The 22,085-nt window shown below is 32.3% G+C and overlaps 2 protein-coding genes across 2 annotated transcripts; both read right to left on the bottom strand.

The window, feature by feature from the left end:
- Positions 1-7,036: 7,036 nt before the first annotated feature.
- LOC123661240 (formin-I-like) lies at positions 7,037-13,672 on the bottom strand. The gene is made up of 6 exons (XM_045596227.1): positions 13,009-13,672; positions 11,621-11,712; positions 9,796-10,016; positions 9,289-9,514; positions 8,760-8,905; positions 7,037-7,337 (listed from the first exon to the last, which is right to left on the bottom strand). Exons 1-6 carry the CDS (start codon positions 13,670-13,672, stop codon positions 7,115-7,117), a joined length of 1,572 nt encoding a protein of 523 aa, XP_045452183.1. The 3' UTR covers positions 7,037-7,114.
- Positions 13,673-18,631: 4,959 nt separating this feature from the next.
- LOC123661239 lies at positions 18,632-21,967 on the bottom strand. The gene is made up of 4 exons (XM_045596225.1): positions 21,766-21,967; positions 20,521-20,595; positions 19,945-20,028; positions 18,632-18,753 (listed from the first exon to the last, which is right to left on the bottom strand). Exons 1-4 carry the CDS (start codon positions 21,854-21,856, stop codon positions 18,632-18,634), a joined length of 372 nt encoding a protein of 123 aa, XP_045452181.1. The 5' UTR covers positions 21,857-21,967.
- Between the last annotated feature and the right edge of the window lie 118 nt (positions 21,968-22,085).

Genomic DNA, 22,085 nt, shown 5'->3' with positions numbered 1-22,085 from the left:
TAGAGAGATTGTTGTCGTTTAATTTATTTTTATTAGGATTTATTGTAAATTTTTAAAGTAATGGGTAATTTAGCTGTATTAGTTTTTAGTAACATTTGTAAGCCTTGGTAAGTGCTTGTTTTGTATTTTAACTAGAATAATCAAATTATTTTTTTAACTAATCCTTTTTCTTCTTTTCCTTTCTTTTAATTATAATGGGCCTAGACAGACCTCCGGATCCACCGAATCCTGGTGATCCTCAGAGTTCTCGAAAACGTCTGGCAGCCGATGATCTGTCCACTAATCCCTCTCCAAAAATAACTATTAACGATCCTACAGCCGCTATTCCCTCTATACAGACCGTTTATGTTCATCCTTCTTTTTCCGAAGCTCCTAAGAGCTACTCAGAGGACGACAAAGGTCTTTTCATAGTCCATGTCTCACGAGAAGTCTCAGACCCAGCCGCAGGAACTACGATCCGAGCCATTAAATTTGGTTAGTTCTTACGTACTAATAAAATTAAATCCGTTGTTAATGATGGCGTTAAGAACGTTGGACGAAATAAAATTTCTGTACAATTTACTTCTGCACAAGCAGCAACTCTTTTTTATCTAATCCGGTTCTAGACTTGTGTAAATATAAAACTACTGTACCGACATACAACATTACTAGAATCGGCTTGTTTAAAGGCATACCAGTGGACTGGTCTATGGAGGAACTAGTTGAGTCCTTGGAGCTTCCCTCCGGTTGTGGACAGGTTATATAGGCCAGCGACGTCTTAATAGAAAAACGATAAGGGAAGGTACTGTTACTTGGGTACCTACTCGTCCTGACTTTCAGGGGTCAAATGCTCCCTGAAAAAATATTTTTTCTACCATACGTTCTTTCCCGTAGAAATTTTATAAGTTCCCGACAATCCAATGTCTTAGCTTCTGTCGTTATGGTCACATAAAAACTCAGTGTAGGTCAAAGCCTAGGTGCTACAAATGTGCGCAGCTCCATACTGGTGAGTCATGTGAGGTTTCTGAAGACAATGCGACATGTTTACACTGTTCAGGCAAACATTTTACTATCAATAAGTCCAGAGTTTTCTCGTCAGCAATCTATCAAGGTCACCATGGCATAGGAGAACACTACTTGGAAGCATCCTCCCGTATCCCCCCTTTCACTAGGTCCTATGCAGAAGTAGCCAAAGAAATGTTTTCTCCGACCAAATAGTTCCCCTCTATCCCCCAAAGGCCCAGTCCTACGCCCCCTATTATACCTACCTCTTCACCTTATCATACATATAGAAAAACAGATTCCCGAACTCCTCGTCCCTGACATGCTTTGGGAAAAGGGCTCAACAAACAGGCGCAAGATTCTATTATTTCTAATAGCCTCACTTCCCAACCCAAGGGCTACGCCCTTATCTCAAATAACAATCCCTCCTCTCCTACTGTTAATCTTAATCTTTTACAAAAGTCTCACCCAAATTTTCATATCCATTGCCACTAAGTATACTGACTCGAAACTACGACCAACGTTGCCACTCATTTATCCTATATTTTAGATTCCCTTACCAATGACTCAAATCGGCTTCCTTCAATGGAATAGCCAAAGCCTAAATACATTAACTATTTTACAGACAAACTCGCCGCTCCTTATGTCCCTTTCAAGGACAGCTTTCCAACTCCCATAACTCCGTCTGTTTCTAATAGTATGGACGCACCATTTTCTTTCGCTGAATTACAATGCGCATTGAACGGCCTTAAAGACTACTCTACCGGGGAAGATGGTGTACCCTATTCATTCGTAATAAATTTAAATGATAAAGCTAAAAAAAAATCTGAATATCATTAATGCTTGTTTCACGACAGGAATCGTCCCGCAACCTTGGAAGTCACAAATAATTATCCCAATTCTGAAACCAGGCAAAGACCCACTAAATTCTAATTCATATAGACCCATTGCTTTATCATCCACTTTATGCAAAATTACTGAACATCTTATCAAAAATCGACTGGAATGGATAGTGGAAAGCAGAAAACTTCTCTCGCCCTTTCAATTTGGCTTTAGAAAGGGTTTGAGCACTATAGATAGTTTGAGTATTCTATCAACAGACATTCGAACTGCTTGTGCAAAAGGTAAGTTCCTGGTAGGTATTTTTCTTGACATCACGTCTGCATATGACAATGTACTTCTTCCGGTGCTCAGGCAGAAAATGCTACACCTGAGTATTCCTCCGAGGATAACGCACATCATTTACAACCTGTTGTGTCATGCAGAACCATAGTGGTTCAACACCAACACCACTCTTTTCACCCCAGACTTGTCTGGAAAGGTCTACCCCAGGGCTCAGTCCTTAGTCCTCTGCTGTACAGCACTTACACTCACGATCTTGAACTGTCTGTTAATAGCTTTTGTAATACCCTTCAATACGCGGACGATATCATCCTGTATCGTAAATCAAATTGCCAGGATGATACTACTTTTCGGCTAAATTCTGCTTTGCACTACCTAGACCAGTGACTTAGTACATCTAATATTTTAATTATATTATATATTATACACAGTAGGAAAAGAAAAACAGGACGTTCACATAGTCTACCTACAACTTAATTTTGTTAATTTCTATATTTTTACACAAAAGTGCACAAAAGGGACTAAACACAAACATCAACAAACATTGAACATTAATAGGTCGAAGAATTTCACGGGGAAGGATGTCATAGATAGGATGGAGGAGTTTAGGACAGTTGAAGAGAATGTGGGACACTGTACCTTCGTCAAGGCCATATGCACACAGCGAGTGGTCGCGAACTCTTAACTTTAACAGGTTGACAGGTGACCACGTGTGTCCAAGACGTAAACAACAATTGTTGTCAAGGCATCGGCGGAAGTTAGACCAAACTATACAAGAAGGAGAACGGGGGATTAGGGATTCACAGAAGTTTAAAACCAGCTTGCTTTTTTTCTTTTTTGATACCAGTTGTTTCATTTTAGAATTTTTTGAAAACAATTAAAATTATTCTGAGTCATGTTCAGTGAGTTTGCTTTCTCAGCCTGCCATCTTTGTTCATAGGTTCGTTTGCATTCCTCGTCCCACCAGGGGGTGGAAGGCAAACAAGTTTTTGCGTTTAGGTGCTTTTTAGGGAAATAAAGGTCTGCAGCAGTTAAGAGGCCTTTGAGGAAAAGGTTATAGCAAAAAATTATATTTCTGTCATCTAGAAAACGAGGGAAGGAGTCAAACATGTCATCAACAGAGGCAGCATATGCTGATCAATTAGCATCATTCAATTTGAACTTTAAGATGGAGTTAGGAATTATGGAAGGACTGGGGCTTTAATCTAATGTTAAGAGGATAGGGAAGTGATCGCTGCCAAATATAGATGGAAGGACGCTCCAGGATAATTGTGAGGCAAGGGAAAGTGAGGATAGGGACAGGTCAACGGCGGATTGAGGGTTCTGGTTCAGGTAAACCCGTCGAGAAAGTCGGCGAGACATCGTTGAGGATACAAAGATCCACATCATCAACCATATCATATAATGTTTTTAATAATACTAGTGTTACATCGATTTTAGTAGTTTCAAGCAACTACTGTTTGTCCAAATAAAATAAATAACTAAATAAACCATGTCCACCAACCGGAGGGCGAAGCCGTCACCGAAATAATACCCCCATGCTACATGGTGAGCATTAAGATCCCCCATAACGAGGATAGGGCTAGGAAGAGAGGAAATGATGGAATTGAGCTCCGGGATAAGAGAAGGTTAGGGTTAGGGATATACAGAGACAACAAAGAGATATTGAATGCTCTGACAGCCACGGCATTTATATGTGGGGTGCTTGTGGTTAAAGGAATTTGGGAAAAGAGAACAGTGTGCCAGATAAGGATGGCACTACCAGCATACCCGTCACTTCTGTCATCACTTAAGCAGGAGAAGCCTGGTAACCAAAAACCATGACTCAGAAATGGCAATAATGACAGGATTATCCAGGTTAATGAGAGACAGGGTTTCTTGTTTTCTATAAAGGATACTTTTACAGTTCTATTGGAGGAACTTGGTTGGAGCCATTTTCAATGGTCTGTAAAAGTTGGGTAAGAGGTTGGGCAGCGTTGGACGGTATAGAAGGATCATTAAATGTGGAGAGGAAGTTGAGGACCAGGTTAATAAGACTTAGAAGAACTGATTTTTTACCAGGAGAGAATTCCGTGGGGAGAGCGTAGCCATTAGGAAGGAAGGAGGGACAGTTGCTAATGCTAGCTTGGTGGGCTTGCTCATCATATCCTTTGCCTAACAGGGCTTTAGGACGAGGAGTACGGACAACAGCCTACACTTTTTACTCCAAAGTTCATAATTGAGGCAATTTTGTGCCTGTACAAAAATATCCCGAACTTTAATGTGTTTTTGTCTTGGCGGCATTTTGGGCTAAAAATATACAGAATTATTTATCAGAAAATATTTACATAGGTACCTTCTCAATTACTGAAATACAAACTAAAATGTAATATATCGGGGCTGAATACTGGATCAGCAACACCTAGTGGCCAGCCGCGTAAAAATAAAATGTTTAATGTGGCTGACCACTGGTTTTTTTTGTGGAAAATGAAAGAACATGCCTTACTAAATTTGAAAATTTTAATTTAACGGTTCTAATGACGCCTTTTCTCGCAATTTCAAAAATAATTCAAGAACCCAGTGAACAGCCTCGGGGGGCCGACCATTGGATCTTTTATAAAAAAGTAGTACCCAATGGTCAGACCCCACAATATTTACGTAAATCAGTGATATTTTTATTTAAATTTAATATAATTCAATACATGAAGTAATACACAGTGTCAAATTAATAATAAAACATGTTTTTTCTTACCTTTTAAGAGAACATCACGCGAAGTAATAAATATGGCGAACATGACACTACCGCTCTTTTCAACCGCCGTCACCTCTATGAATGAGTTTAATTCTCCGCCCTGATCCCCTGCCGCACCTATCGTGATTCGTGTGACATATTATTCAATGAGGAATCAAAGTTTCTATTTAGGTACACGTGATTCGTTTATTCTAATTGTAGCAATATTTATGACCAATAAACGACGCAAAAGGCTGACCACTGGTTCCTGGCTGGCCACTGGTACTGTTACCCTATATACAATATTGTAAAAAAGCGAGTAAGTCAATGGGGTTCATTCTACGCCATAGTAGGTACTCAATTTAATAGTATTATGCTAGTTAAGATCCTTTATTGCTCATATATGCGTAGCATACTCGAATACTATACGCAGATTTGGAGCTCTCAATATGCTGTATATATCAATAGGTTAGAAACAATCCAGCGCAAAATTCAGTTACAGAGTATATACAAATAAATAACATTGGAGTGTGTGTTTGTTATATTAAAATAACCGCTTTTCACTAAATGCATATGGATGTATACACGGTACATATACCAATATAACATTTTTTTTTACAATTTTTGTCTGTCTGTCTGTGTTTTTGTTTCGACCAATCTCTGAAACGGTTGGACCGATTTCGACGGTACTTTCACTAGCAGACAGCTGATGTAATAAGGAGTAACTTGGGCTACTTTTATTTGAAAAATCTATTTATATTATAGCTCTGAGAACTGAACTGAACTTTTTCGTTAAATTCATCGCACTTTTTCGTTAAATAGAAGTCGCGGGCACAGCTAGTCTTTAAATAAAAACTAAACCAACGATTTAAAATAATACATCAACGTCAAGAAAAAATATAGGTAAAACCGATGATTTGCTTTCTATATTTAGAGACTAAAAAAAATAAATATGAAATAGGTCAATGAGGGTTATGAGGGTAAAAATAAAAACATGTTGGTTTTTAATTTTTATTTATTTCAATAATTTAACATATAAAATAAATATATAACGATATATTGTAAAAATATTATTTGTATAAAATACAAATACTTCTGTCACTAATAAGCTGTACTATTTTTATCAATCAAAAGACAAAGACAATTAAGATAATTAAATCGATGCAATCAATATTTGTTAATTAAAGTATTAAGAGCTTAATTTTTCAAGCGCAACTCAATATTAAAAATGCTTAAAAAATAACTAGTTTTAAATTTTTTTTTTTTAATTAGAATATTGAATACCTATTACCAACAAACCAGATACAATCTCCCAAAAAGTTTTTAACGTAACAACGTCAATATAAATTGGTTGCTTTCCAATAACTTAAAAGCGATGCATAAACATAGACGAATAATACAAATATAACATAGTGTTCGACAAAGCGCTTTCAGGAAACGACACCTTAGAACATAATTGTATTTGTATACCTACTGTTCGACACTAAGTTCCTTGTTCGACACTCGAAATAGTCGCATGTCACATTGTTTTATCCAAAAATTTGCAACAAAAAGTAGAGTTTTCCTCTCTGCATATGATTTTTAATTTTTCAAATTGGTATAAAGAAATCAAAAATAAATTATTTGAAGAAACAACATAAAATAACCTCTGAATTAATTTATTAGTTTTATTACATAGTTCATAAATTTCGTTACAGTAATATAATGGGACGGAATATAATGGGACGCGTCACAGACGAGGGGTTATTACTTCGATATAGTCTGCTGAGGGTAAATATATTCGGTTCGGCAACCTAATATTTGATTAATTCAATAATACTTACTTTAAATTTATTTGGTTAGTTGAAATAATTAATATGAATTAAAATTGTTTTTATTATAAAATAATTATTTATTTACCTGCGAATGTGAAAATACTAAAACTTATTGCAATGTTGTGTTTGTAAATAAATAAATATTGATTATGACCGATAAAAATGTCATCTTGTGTTGATTTCAGACACTGTTCCATTTAACGCACTTAAACATGTCCTTGTCAGTGTTTATCACTTGTCAGTGTTCCGCAGTGTAATGCAGAGACTCTGTGTTATTAAACGGAAAGCAACCATTAATATTAGAGCAAAAAATAATCGGAATGTTTATTTTTTGTTTACTATAATCATCGTTTCCGCGCTAGCTTATCCTAGCTGTACCAGCATACATTAAAAAGAAAATTCTGATATGTCTATTCATCAGCAGTAAATGAAAATATATTTATATTCGATTGAACATCTAATCACACTGATAATCATTAGTCAAAGATTAGTTTAATTCTTTGTTTGGACATATAAGCGAGAATTTGATTGGCGAAGTAGGGGTTACTCTAGAGAGGGAGTTAGAACGGGGAGAGCGCGGTGAACAAGGAGAGCGGGCGCATCGTGAAGCAGGATAGGGCCGAACTCTTAATTCTTCTGCACTACGAAATGTACCTCGAGTTCCTCTCCGTCTGAAAAGTGACGTCACTGACGACTCTTGTAATAAACACCTGTAATAAAATATACACAATCTATAATATAAAAATGAGTCGCTGAATGTGTTGCTAAGCGCAAAAATCGAGAACGGTTGGACCGATTTCGCTAATTTTTTTTTTAAATATTCCTTGAAGTACGAGGATGGTTCTTACGGAGAGAAAAATTCTAAAAAAAATAAAATTATATTTCCTGAAAAAGTCTAAAAACAACACTTTTCTATACTCCCATACAAAAGATTTGTGATAATACTTAAAAGTCAATTTGAACTTTAATACCATACGATAAAGTTTGTGTTAGGCGATACGAAGTTCGCCGGGTCAGCTAGTTTTTAATAAATAATTTAGCAATTAAGGTTTTATGTAAGTACTTAAATAGTTTTTTTAGTACTGTCCGAGTCTTCATAGTACTATTTTTTCAAATATTATACAACAATACTTTTCGAATACAAAATGATAATTAAAAAAAAAAAAAAAAAAAAAAAAACCCGCCTGCGTTAAGAACAACTATTAGAAAACAACTGAAAAAGCTGGAACAAGATAAAAATTCAATAATTACACAAAGCCAGCGATATAAATCGAAACAATATCAAACATTATGTACTGTACACTTAAAAACATCAATACGGCAGTTCTTAGAAGTTTTATGCAATATCGTACATAACATGCAGTAGGAGACGTGCACAAAGAGAGAATGATTTGACTTATCCTTCAATCTCATGCTATGTACTTTGAGTAGTCCGAATTTGATAATTCTTTTTTTATTGGAAAGGCTACACCCCGAAATTTATCGTCGCCTAGGAGGTGAGGAATAAGCGCGGCTCGCAGCTTACTTGTCATAGGCATGGTAAAGAGTAAAGTATAAAGTAAAGTAAAGTAAAGCCCACATTTTTAAACTTTCTTATTGTATTTTTTATTAGAATTACGGTACGGTAATAATAATCATGGTATACCTTTTTGAAATCCTTGAATTAAGCCCTTGAATTTGATACACATATATTCGAAAAAAAATTTTTTTCATTAACTACAATGGCTTTGCACAGCCGCCATGTTTAATTTTTTATAACATCACCTGTCTAAGAATACTTGAGCTACTAAGATAAATCTAACGATACCTCAATAATGTAAGCCCGTTCAGCGGTTCTGGAGATATAAGGTAATAAAATATTACATACAAGATATGCACGAAAAACATAACCTTTACTTGGCAGTCGGGTAAAAAAAAGCCATACTAAAAGGTAAACTATAATATCGATGGCTCCTAAGTATACTGAGTCAACTCTACTTTTAATAACTTTATTTTTTTGTTACATAGGTAGATAGGAAATGAAGTAAATGTTATTAATATCTTAAAAAATGAAATTGTCAAAAGTTGTTAGTTGACTCAGTATACTTAGGAGCCATCGATATGTACAAAATCGAGTAAAGAAAAAGTGTTACTTTTCCAAATCAGACAGTTGTTGCTTAGGTGTAGAAGCGGCCACAGGTCTGTTACGGCCGAGTTTTGCTCTCGTTGCTTCGAGAAGATGCTGCGTTACTAAAGGCTGTTGAACTTCTTTCACTGGCTTTGTTCGGACAGGATGATCCTGAAAATTTTATGACTATTTTTATTTAAGAAAAATCTTATAATTCTTACTTATATATACATAAAACAATGAGTATGTGCTTTAGACCACACGACTGAAGTAAAACTTCTTTAGCAATAGGCCTGTACTGGGTCTTAGATATACGAAACGTAACTAGCTATGAGAGTGAAATGTGTGCTTGCACCTCTCTCTCTTCCTCTTGCTCAGTTCGCCTCTAACAGTAACACTTTTCGTAACGCTCTCGTCACGCATTCACCAGCTTACTCCCCAAGTCAAGCTCAGCTAACTGAACTGAACTATTTCGTTAAATTCCACGCGGACGAAGTCACGGGCACAGCTAGTGCTAAATATATTTATTTATCAAAACTTTATATTACTACAACCTTAGCTTTCCTTAGTTTAACATTAGCAATATCCTGTGGCGTTATTGTGAGGCGCGGTGCTGTGATCCTCGGCGGTGCTGATCCACATCTCGGGATGGTGTGCGCGCGTACTGGTAGTTTGTTTGTTGATTGTGGCGGTGGAGGGGGAGGGGGAGGTGGGGGAGGAGGGGGTGGACACGACGGAGGGTTAAGACAAGAAGGAGCGTTCGATGCAGTTTGCTGGCGACTGAAATACAACACCTCTGTTGAACTATTGATACTTTTATAATTTTTTAAGGATTTCGTTTCTTTAAATGTAAATCTCAAGATGTCGTGGGATATGTTTTTCGCTTTCAAGCACGATGTTTAATATTATTATTAATTTCTCTTTGGTCATTCTCTGGTTGGAGCTCTGGTTACCTTCCTCACCACATGAATACAATACTACTTGATACGAGAGCAGCATTATTTAATATATTTCGTGCTGGGCCCTACCTCAAAAATGTTATCTATAATTTGTTATTTTACCTAAGTTTATCCTCTAGCTCTGCTATTTTCGTCACCAATTTCTTCATTTCTTCTTGAAGATTTTCGTTTTGTTGTGACAGATGCTTGTGTTTTTGATCGACTTCGTCGATGAATCGCCTGAGTTGTTTCATCTCATCTGCTAGGACATTTTCTTTGTTTTCCTGATGACTTATAGGTTCTCTGGGGATATCTGAATATAAACCTGTAAGAGACTGGAAACCCTGGCACAGAAATAATAATTTACAGAAGTTGTTATTATACTTAGTAGGCATAACAAATGTGTGTATTATTAAACTTATTTTTAATTAATAAAAATTAAAATACTCATTTTAACTTATGTGTTAATGTGTGTTATGGTATATTTCTTGAAAATTTTATAAGTAGGTAAACCTATGCGGTTGTTTTAACGCTTTTAAAATAAAACATAATTGTGTTTGCTCGCAAACGAAAAAAAACGACTTCAATTACATCGATAAGTAATACAACCTAAGTAGACGAAAAAAATTATCAAACGCACTAGTCATAACTACGATTTTCGAAGGTTTATCTCGATTTCTCTGGGAATCTATCATCAGATCCTGGTTTCTTTATCATAGTATCACACGTGGGATATCTCCTTTCCAACAAAAAAAGAATTATCAAAATCTATATATACTAGCTGTGCCCGCGGCTTTGCTCGCGTTGGAATCAGTGTGTCACAAAATTTTCCCGACAAACTTCCAGTGAAACTCTCATCAAAATCGGCTTAGCCGTTTCGTAAACCTTCCCCTTGAAGCCCTCTCTCTATTGGTGAAACCGCATGAAAATCCGTTCAGTAGATTTTGAGGGAATCGATCACAAAGAAAGATCTGCTGTGTGGTTACGGCAGTAAAGAATTTAACCACCCCCTCTCTTCCCGTGGATTTCGCAAGAGGCGACTAAGGGATAACACAGTTCCACTACCACCTTGGAACATAAAAAGCCGACCGATGGCGGGATAGCCATCCAACTACTGGCTTTGAAATACACAGGCCGAAGACGGGCAGCAGCGTCTTCGGTGCGACAAAGCCAGCCCTGCGGTCACCAACCCGCCTACCCAGCGTGGTGGCTATGGGCAAAACACATGAGTTCACGCCATTTTTGGCATGAACTTGTCGAGGCCTATGTCCAGCAGTGGACTGCGATATCCTGAATATAATTCAACCCCCTTAGCGGTGGAATATCGCAAAATCCGTTATTAGCGGACGTTTACTAACTATAATCTGCCAAATTCCTCCCTGCCAAATTTCATATTTATCCATCCTGGGTGGATGGACCATCCAGCGGTTTTTGAGTTCTTGTAATGAGTAGGTCAGTGACCTTTCTCTTTTATATATAGATTACGTTGCATTATTTGGACACCTTCTCATCATCTATAGAGCATGCATTTTAAATTTCAAGTCTCTTACTTCAAAAACATTTCTACAAATTTCTAACCCCCGTTTTATCCCAATAGAGGTCGAATTTCATAAAATCCGTTCTCAGCGGGTGTCTACGCCCTATAAGGAACCTACTTGCCAAATTTCAAGTTTGTAGCTGTTATAGTTTCGGAGATTTCGTGATGAGTGAGTTAACATACCATCCCCCGTTTTAATCCCAAAAGGGAGTTGATTTCTAAAGAACTTAACTTTATTATTATTATTAACTTTTGACAGAACGAAGTCTGTCCAGGCAGCTAGTTAGGTATTAAAAGATGTACGTATGTGTTGCCTATTACTTGTGTTATTGTTTATCATTAGTGTTTTAATATACAAGATCGTCGTTAACACAGAAGCAAATAATAAACGGAAATATATTGGGTATTTACCTTCCTGCCAATCCATGTACAAAGGTCCATCAACCTCCATAGCTTAGTACGTTTACTCCGTCTGTGTGTTTTATCATTTCTCGGCGTACCTCCTGAGAGCACACCAAAAATGTTTATCTCTTGTGGCAAATAATTTTCATCTTTATCTAATATATCGTTCCCCTTAGGACTCATGTTTATTACGTAAAATACTAACCAAAAGATGAGTCGAAAATTACGAACGTCCGGTGTTAAACTCAACATTAGCTAGCTTAATTTACTTCTCAGCCATTAACGTTTCAACTAAAAATGTAAAGGTCACGAAACTATATTCGTCCATTGGGACTGATTTCATACAAATATAAAGTTATCTTAATGATAATGTGACATCCAATGCAGTTTCGTGATCCCCTAACGGTAAATAAAAACATCCATATTTCATTTTTTATCATCTACATATATAAATAAAAATTGAGTGTTATTCGTTAGTGCGTCGTACAGACTACAGAACAGGCTTAGGAAAAATTTTGAATTACGACCGTTTTCAATAATCTATCTTTCTCTGGTTTAGCATACTAGCGATAGATTTTTGATACAATTTATTATGGAGTTTACGCCAAAATTCTATCTTTAGTAAGAAAAGTCAGAGATAGGTAGAATATTGAAACTGGCCGTTAGTTAAGTTAGCTAAACTATGTCAACTTATCGTTATCTAACGACCGTTTTGAATAATCTATCTATATTTGGTTTTTCTTTTTAGCGATAGATTTTTAACACAATTTGTACCTATGGAGTTCATGTCAATATTGAAACTGGCCGTTAGTCAGTTTGTTTCGTAACAATTGCTATTTTAAATATATGCAAAATCAAAATTACAATATTTTAAATAACTGTTGAAGGACGAAGTTCAAAATTCAACTGAACGTATTTTTTTTATTTTTATAATTTTGTATGTTACGCTATGCTAAATATATACAAATTAATATTAATGAATGAAAATCGCGAAAATAATTGATTAAAAATTCATAATGAATTGATTGGAGAAATTTCTAAATCTTTCAAATTTACGCGAAAAAAGTAGGTAAACTATTAGGCACTAAAATGCACGTTTAGTTCAATATGATTTGATAATTTTCTAGTTACATTTATAGAAATGTTAAAATCACTAAATGTAAATAAATACCTATACGAGTGTCACGTTGGCCTAGATCTATATAACAACTAGAAAACCAGTATTTGTAAGAAACCTTTCATCTTTACAAGCATTTAAGGGATAAATTAATCTTTTTTGTTTTTATAGCATCGTCAAACCGTACAAACATATCTACGCACAGAAAGATTTTGATAGAAAACATCGCTGTAACATCTAAGATTAAAGCATCATAGAAGTTTCACTCTTAAAATCTCACCTGTTGTATATGTCTTATCATCTGAAAAATTGTGTTTATTAAAATAAACACAATTTCGTGATTTTTGTAGAACACTTCGAAATAAACTTGAATCCGATTTTCTCCTTCTCTTACGAATCTTATACGAATAATTGCTATTTATTGATTTGAATGATAATTCTGATTCGGAACATAAATCACTTAATGAAGATTTTGGTTCATTTAAGTCAGAAGAACTCGATGTACTTGAACGCGTACACTTCGTCTTTTTCCATGGTCGTATTTCCTTATTATCATCGAAAGAATCACGTCTAAACCGTTTGCTAGAAGACCTTTCGTCATTTTCGTTAGACAAAGAATCTTCGAATTGAAAGTCTTTACTAAAAGAGAAGTTCGCGTCAACGCTACTATGTAGCGTTTGATCGATGACGATCTCCGTTTGTGTAAAACTATTCACTTTGCTATTAATAGATTCTTCTTCAATCATTATACTCTTAAAGGGTGGAGTTTTATCAAATTCAGTATTTTTCGATTCTTGAAATGAAACATAATAACTTCGGTCCCAAGATGTGTCAATACGACTCTGCTTGGTACATTTACGAATTTCTTCAATAGAATTATTGGGTTTTTGATCGTTGTGTTGTTCCACATCCAGGCTAGTTTCTTTTACTTCAAAAGTTGTCATTTTGTTGTTTAATTTTAACATTTACTTTATTAGCCAGTACGGTTTATTTGTTACAACTAGATATCTGTTATTAATCTTACCGCAAATCAGATTTTTGTATTTGAAGTATTTACACATCAATTTATTAAAATTATTTAGCTTTATATAATAAAAGTATTTCATTGACGGTATATTTAAATTTGAGTCCAATTTGTTCTTATTTACCGCCATGTATGTCATAATAATATTGTTACAACTACCGATGAAGAGTGGTGGTGATACAGGTTCTATTAACGCCGATGGTAATACCATGACCAACCAATCTTCACCAAGCTCCACCTAAAGCGAATACTTTATATATATATATATTTTTTTGTTGTTTCGGTAATTATTCTTGCAGCTGTCGTACAGCTGTCAGTCCTTGATGATATCGTAAATAGCAATCGATTGATAGTCTTGTTAATAAAATTTATTATATTCCAATTAATCCAGCGTAGCAGCATCGACATTAAGCTCCACCGTCCGTCCTATACCTATAGAAGAAAGTATCAGTCCAGTTTTTTCTACCTATGCAATAAGTATTATTTGTCTGTATGTAAGTGCAAACCTGGCGAACTAATCTTATATATAAAACTATCGTGTAACAATGTTAGTTACAATACTCCTCCGAAACGGCTGGACCGATCTTTATGCAATTTTGTGTGCATATCGGAAAGGTCTGAGAATCGGCCAACATCGATTTTTCATACCCCTAAGTTATAAGGGGGGGGGGGATTAAGGGGGGTTAATAACTTGTATGGCAAACAACGTTTGCGGGGACAGCTATTTTTTAATAAAACTTAGATTACATTTCTAAAAAACCTAAGACTGTGACTGAGAAAAGTAGTTTTCGTTATAAAACTACATGCTGATACGTGTAGTTTTAGTAGTAATTCTAGTAGATAAATATATCTTACGTTTTAGATTATTGATTTATTGATATTCTTAATACGGCTGTATGTTTTTTTTTTTTGTGTTACCTCATCACTTTTAACTAGGGGTAGTGATTTTGATTAGTCTTTTTTAACCAAGCGAGCACGTGCCTGTCGTTAAGTCCCATTTAAATTTGATCGAAAACTGACAAATAAGTTTTGAATTATCCCTAATAATGCGTATTTAATAGATTATTTTTTCGACTACAAGTCGCATAAAGTCGGTTTTTTTTAGTTTGTGACAGTGATGCAAACTTGGATATTTTCCCCTAAATTTAGGGATATTTTGCAAATAGCGGGAAAGTTTTAGGGGATAATTGTTTTAGTATATTTCTGGGAATTTTTAATTCGTCAGAACATAGTATACTTTAATATAAAAACTAATAAAAAATAACAATTCCTGATCACACTTTTCGTAACGCTCTTGTCACGCATTCACCAAGTTAAGCGTGTGTAAAGAAGTCTTACTTGTTACTTCAATAAAGCTGTTGTATGACAATAAATGTAAGATCAAACGACAAAAGTAAGATCTTATTTTACGTATTGTTTTTGTTAATAGACGAATGTAAGGTGTCAACTGTCAATTGACAAGTAAATTATTTAGATGTTATGAATGTCTAAAATGTTTGGCGTTTGATGTGTGCTAAATCAAAGAGTATATAAGTAAAGAGGTGTCACTCCATAGACACGGTCGAGCTCCGGGTTCAAGGTTTTGCTATACTTCAAGTACCAACTTTGTGGTTGAGCTCTATTTTTTTCGTTAAATTGGTAATAATGAAGCATAGTGTTGTTACTGTTATCCTACCGGAAATCGATAATAGTGTGGAAAAAGGTCGATAAATTAGTCGATAAAATTATCGATACTTTTGAGCACAGGGTTCTTAATTTTATAAATTTTATTTGAAATAAAAGGTTTTTTGTAAATATATAATGTATATTTAAAACTTCTTGGTATATACTACACTACTACTAAACTTCTTGGTACTAACTACACTTAACCAGCGAAAAAAAAATCTACATTTTAAACAAAAATGAAGGTAATTGTTACAATTAAACATTACAAACATATTATTTTGCCCTGATCACTAGTGTCTCGGTAGACATCACTTATCTATTATGTCATCGGCTTTATAAAATAAATATTACAACAAATTATTTAACCTAATGTCCCTAGTGTAGGCCGAGAGGAGAAAGAGCCGGACAAAACTCTCGGTAGTCTTTTCAAATTTAAAGTTGTTATACAAAAAAGTTACATTATTGAAGGCATGTCGATCACAACAGCTAACAAACAAATTTTATATTTTCGTAAACATACTGCGATACATCCCACAGCTCTCAGCACACACAACAAAACAAATTAAATAGTAATTATCAAACAATAACAAACACTTTTACAAAACAAATTAAATAACAACAACTATTAATTATCAAACAATAACAAACAAAATGATTTAAAACATAAAAAACATGTTAACAAAACAAATTCTTAATTATTAAGATATTAATTAATATTTCATTATAACATAGATGATTTACAAACATAACATAAACTTATTTATAAATCAAATTAAAATAAATAAATATAATATAATATAAATCTTATAACATAGATGATTTACAAGCATGAACTTATTTACAAAACAAATTAAAATAAAAAAATATATTATATCTTATAGCATAGATGATTTACAAGCATAAACTTATTTACAAAACAAATTAAAATAAATAAATATAATATAATATCTTATAACATAGATGATTTACAAGCATAACATAAACTTATTAATATGATTGATGATTTACAAGCATAACATAAAATTATTATAAAACAAATTAAAATCAATAAATATGAATAATTCGCTAGTGTCTATTAACATCGTCGGAACTGCATAATTGCATTTTTTCGTTTATTTCATAAAACGTTCCCAAATAACCAAGTCTATCGTCAGCTGAAGAGATTTTATTTTATTTTATGCATATATTATTCAGTTGTGGTACTTCTGACAAATCAGTACCTATTAGTCTTAACCCGTTAAATGTAACAAGTGACTTTTCTCATATTTACACATCAAATACCGGCTAGTAATAATTTTAAACATAAATAGCCTGTACAGCATTACTTTAATATTTCATGATCCTGCTTAAAATAAGTGAAAAGCTACACGCAATTTACACTTTGAATCGCTCTCCTGTAAAGTTGCTGTTTTTCACATCCGACGTTTTTAATAGTCATGAGCGAAATATAATATAAATCTTATAACATAGATGATTTACAAACATAACATAAACTTCTTTATAAAACAAATTAAAATAAATAAATAAATATCTTATAACATACACACAGTCATATATTCCTATGTTAAGCAACTTAATGCTTGTGTTACAGGTAACAACTGACTGTACATTTTTTGAAATAAATAAACAGAAATAATATATATATATATATATATATATATATATATATATATATATATATATATATATATATATATATATATATATATATATATAAAAATACACGTAGTAAATTCAATCTCAGGCGGGAATCGAACCTGCAACCCGTGGAACAGTAAGTAACAATAACAAAAAAGATGATTTAAAAGCATAACAAACATTTACAAAACAAATTAAATAGTTTCTAATAGTAATTGTCAGCCAATAACAAAAAAGATGATTTTAAAGCATAAAAAAAATATTAACAAAACAACTTAAATAGTAACAAATAGTTATTATCAAAAATTAACAAACAACATGATTTAACACTTAACGTAGCATAGTCACAAAAAAATCAACTCTTAAAAAGTGATACAAATGAAATGATCACGCAAAACAGTAATTATCAATCAATAACAACCAAGACGATGAATTTGACCCATAATATATTCACAAAAATCTAAAATTTTTAAACGTTACATATGTAACGATCCGATATACAGTAAATAACAAACAAACATAACATAATATATATACAGATATTATCTAAGTAAAAACAATTCTGAAAAGCGTTATATAATGATCCTAGGCATACAGATAAAAAACATAATGATTTACAAACATAATAAGAACATATTTAGAGTAATCTTCTAAATTCTTATTTTTGTATTATTAAATGTTTGTAGTAGGTAATTCCATAAAGTACTACCGATTTTAAAAATTCTTTCACGGGATGCTACAATTCCATGTACGCCATTTAACGGTATGTGGATAAACGAACAGCGGATTATGGGAGAAAACGAAATAGCAAAAATCGCGTAATCTATGTGGGCGAAGCCACAGCGGAAATTTTTTTTTTGTTTCTAAGCTAAAATATACACATTTAAAAACTTGGAAAACAAAAAACATTGCAGACATTAGATGTCAAGAAGAACTGCCAATATGTATGTTTTCTACAAACATTGTTTTATAGTACTGACAATATAAATATAAATCTTCAACAAGAATCTTAAAAATTGTTATCTAAGCTTTGTCTTGATCACATTAATCTAATTGTATATTTTTGTCTTTACATGATTTTCTAATGAATAATAAACAAAGATTATGAATTAATTGATTTGTTTTTTTTTCTATAAAATGCTCATTACTTAATTGCAAACTAGTCTACTGCTTTATATTTTTAATTTGTAAGTCCTGAGATATAATAGCTTTGAAATGAATTTGGCTCTTGTTTACAAAATGACATAAAGGTTTAGAAGGAAAGCACAATGAAAATCTTTCCACCATTCTTTAAAACTAATATAATTGTTTAAGTTGTCTACTGGTTTATCAACTTTTAACGAATCTTTACATTTCTGACATTTCGTTCTATCTAACAATTTTGCAGCTAAATAATCACTAACATATACTACTGGCTGCTCCAAAAAGTTACATAAATCATTTTCATATAAAAAGAAATCGATTTCATTGGGCAAAGACAAAACAGGATAAACTATCTCATCAACAACTTGAATGTCATCATTATTATTATTTCTATTAGGCATGTCAGTGCGGACCCTGCTAATATCGTTATAAGCTACAAACAATTTATTAGTGTCTTCCTAACAGTTCGCATTTCGACTGCCAAACGCTTTAAGCTTAATTTAGTTTGAGTCAAATGACTCAGCAGGATCTTCTCACGTTCAGTTAATGTAGAATCTGAAATTTAAAAAAAAAACCTGTTATTATATATACATTTTTTTTGTTGAAAGTATACAATATTATGTATAATGTGATCTATTCCTTTAATTTCATAAATTTTTACTTAAATATAATATTATAAAATAATTTATTGCTTTTATTATATTAAGATACATTTATTATTTTTATTTCAATATTAAACAATGCTAATATTGATATATTTTATTAGTGATCGTTACAGTTTAATATGTATTTAATTTTGCTTTAAATAATAACACAAGTATACGACAAAGGAATGCCCATTGCATGATACAATTGGAATCATTGAATGTAATTATTATTTTTTTCCCTTTTTCTTCAATTTACTTGAAATATTATAACAATAATATATACGTATTTGATTACTAAGGAAAGAGCTATATCTAAATAAATTATTTTGTCATTATATTTTTTAAACTATACTATACTTTAATAGTATTATATCGAATATATATAAATGTATAAAATATAGATAAATGAAACTATGTTAAACATTAATGTTAATGCATATTTAACAAAACTAAGCAAACTTTTGATTTATAAAATGTAAATTATTGAAGCAGTATAATTAAAAATTGATTTGACTCTCATATGCTTGATATTAGTCAAATGTGTACCGAGCTATTCATAGGTATAATGAAATAAATAATTTTCCCATAGAAAGAGTGTGTGCTTCTATTAATAACTGGCCTCAACTTTTAAGTGTATCGCAGCCAATGCAGACCATTTCGGATTAGCTTTATTTTCATAGAATTATATTAATGTATTAAACTAACACACTGTAATAGTAACAAATGTTATGTGCAACAGAATAAATGTTTTTTTCTTTTTCTTTATAACAATATTCAGGACATATATACATATATATTGGCATTATATATTGGCCTGCAGTGTGTATATATATATATATATATATATATATATATATATATATATATATATATATATATATATATATATATATATTATGGATAGATACTAACTACTACTATTTACATAGTCTACCACATAACTACATTAATAACTACCACAACTTAATCCCTTGTAGTTGAAGTTGTAAATTATGATTTGAAAATAATTTCAATAAAAATAATTTAAAAAGGAGTAGGCTACAAAGAACTATACTGAATTACGTTCTTTGCTACATTAAAAGATTGTTGAAAATTATACCTCTATTTCTATTAGGTTTTCCCACAATTCTTTCATAGTTGCAAACAGGAACTTTAACATTTTCTACTGATTCATTCTGGGAAACTGTAATTACATTGGTAAAGTGAACAATAATAAATAAATATCTTTAACACATACACACGGTTGTCTTTTCCTAAGGTAAGCAACTTAACACTTGTTTTATAGACAAGAACCAACATGCATATATATATATATAAATTATAACATAATTATGTATAGTAATACACCCAGACTCAGGCAGGAATCGAACCTACAACCCCCGGAGCAGAAAATAGAACCAGCACAACTGGAATAACAGGCTACTCATCTAAATGTATAAAATTCAATTTTGAGACAAATAAACATTTAAAAAAAAAATTAATACATAAAAATGTTTTAGTTGCTTATAATTATCTATGTAGTAACATATACAGTTAGAGAAATATTTTATATAATAAAGTGAACTTGTGTCATAAAATTAAATGCTAATTAGCTATACCTATGCTTATAGTAGACATGTTACTTTTTAATGTTTTATGTAATCAAAAATGTGAAATTTTCATTTGTTATTCTTACCTAGTGTTTTTTCAAAAGTAAGTCCTTGTGGTGGCTGCGAAGTAGAGGGCAAAGGGAGAAAGCTGTATTCAGCATCTGAAAAATAGTAGTACAATATCTAAATATATCTAGTATCTAGTAGTTTAATAATATATCTAGTAGTTTACTTGTTAATTTTTTTTTTTACATTTTCCATTATTTACTCACACTTAAATTATCTGAATTTTATTTTCTACTAGCTTCTACCCGCAACTTGGTCCACGGAATAGTTACTTTGGGCTAGCTGGGGAAGGTCTCAGAAGGAAAAAATCCGATTTAGAAACATTCTTCATTGGTGGTCCACTCTTATTGGTCTTTGCGTGATAATATATAGCCTATAGCCCTAGCCTTCCTTGATAAATGGGCTATCAAATACTGAAAAAAAATTCAAATTGGTCCAGTAAGTCCAGAGATTAGCGCGTTCAAGAAAACAAACTCTTCAGCTTTATACTAATAGTATAGATTTGATATGAAATTATTTTTATTTTAAAATTAAAGTTAATGATACTTATATTATTATATGAAGGTGTTATTCATAATCATTTTATAGAAAAATAAAACTAAAAATCTTATACTGCATTGGATCATTTGTATCATATGTTGTGAATCGTTGCATATATGTGTTAAAAGATATTAAAGATTCTCAGAAAGTGTTTTACATATATCTCTCATTTTATCAGCGATATGTATATCAATCAGCCTTAGATATCTGATATCTAAGGGCCAATATTATCTAGGTAAATGTATAAATAATAAATTAAATATATGTCCGATGATTTTTTAGAACATTGACTAACAATAATCTATTATATGATATTTATTACAACTGAGATTGTACTGCCATTATCAGTACAAAATATATTTAAAAATTATCTTTTTCTATACAGTACAATTGTGAACATTTGTATGGCTTTTATATAATCTCATCTTTATTTTTTTTTAAATTTCCAGTACATACTTAGTAAGACAGAGTTTTTGAAACAACAAGACATTGTTTTCAAGAAAACTTTTTGTCACTTATTAAAAATGTATAAGACTTGCAATAGCAAGTTATTAAAATTATAAGTAAGTTCATTTAATTAACAATAAAAATCTTAATTTTATCCATCATTAAAATATATTACATAACCAAACATGAACTAACAAGATGCTGTACCTCTTAAAAACACTTGTTACTTCTAACAACATAACATAAATAAATATAATATAATAAAGTAGTTTACTCACTTTTAGATAAAATATTTTCATTCCATTGCACATTCTCTGAATTTGTTATATCTTGAAAACTAGAAAATAAAAAAGAATTTATCATAAACATCAATTAGCATATTATGAACCAGAAATAAGGCTAGACAAATAGCTAAACAAGAACACCGAGAAAAAATAATTGTAATGTAATTTATAATTATCATAAACATATAAAAAAAATTTGCACCTTTCAAGACTTGAGATTTTTCTTTTTCTTCACCATATAAAGGAAAATCTACCAAAAGACTAGAAGACATCCAATGGTTGTGGCAAATTTAATGTTGGAATAGCATTTTTAA

The sequence above is a fragment of the Melitaea cinxia genome, chromosome 16, assembly GCF_905220565.1.
Source record: "Melitaea cinxia chromosome 16, ilMelCinx1.1, whole genome shotgun sequence".
Lineage (NCBI taxonomy): Eukaryota > Metazoa > Arthropoda > Insecta > Lepidoptera > Nymphalidae > Melitaea > Melitaea cinxia.
Note: the sequence above shows the minus strand (reverse complement) of the source record. Positions and strands in the feature narration are given on the sequence as shown.

Coding starts and splice junctions, on each gene's coding strand:
- LOC123661240 (XM_045596227.1), bottom strand. CDS start 13,672: ATGACAACTTTTGAAGTAAAAGAAACTAGCCTGGATGTGGAACAACAC. Junction 10,017..11,620: donor GTACATGGATTGGCAGGAAG/GTAAATACCCAA, acceptor TTTCTGTGCCAG/GGTTTCCAGTCTCTTACAGG. Junction 9,515..9,795: donor GAGCTAGAGGATAAACTTAG/GTAAAATAACAA, acceptor GTTGTATTTCAG/TCGCCAGCAAACTGCATCGA.
- LOC123661239 (XM_045596225.1), bottom strand. CDS start 21,856: ATGTTTATGATAAATTCTTTTTTATTTTCTAGTTTTCAAGATATAACA. Junction 20,029..20,520: donor TACTTTTGAAAAAACACTAG/GTAAGAATAACA, acceptor ATGTAATTACAG/TTTCCCAGAATGAATCAGTA. Junction 18,754..19,944: donor AAAACCTAATAGAAATAGAG/GTATAATTTTCA, acceptor TTTAAATTTCAG/ATTCTACATTAACTGAACGT.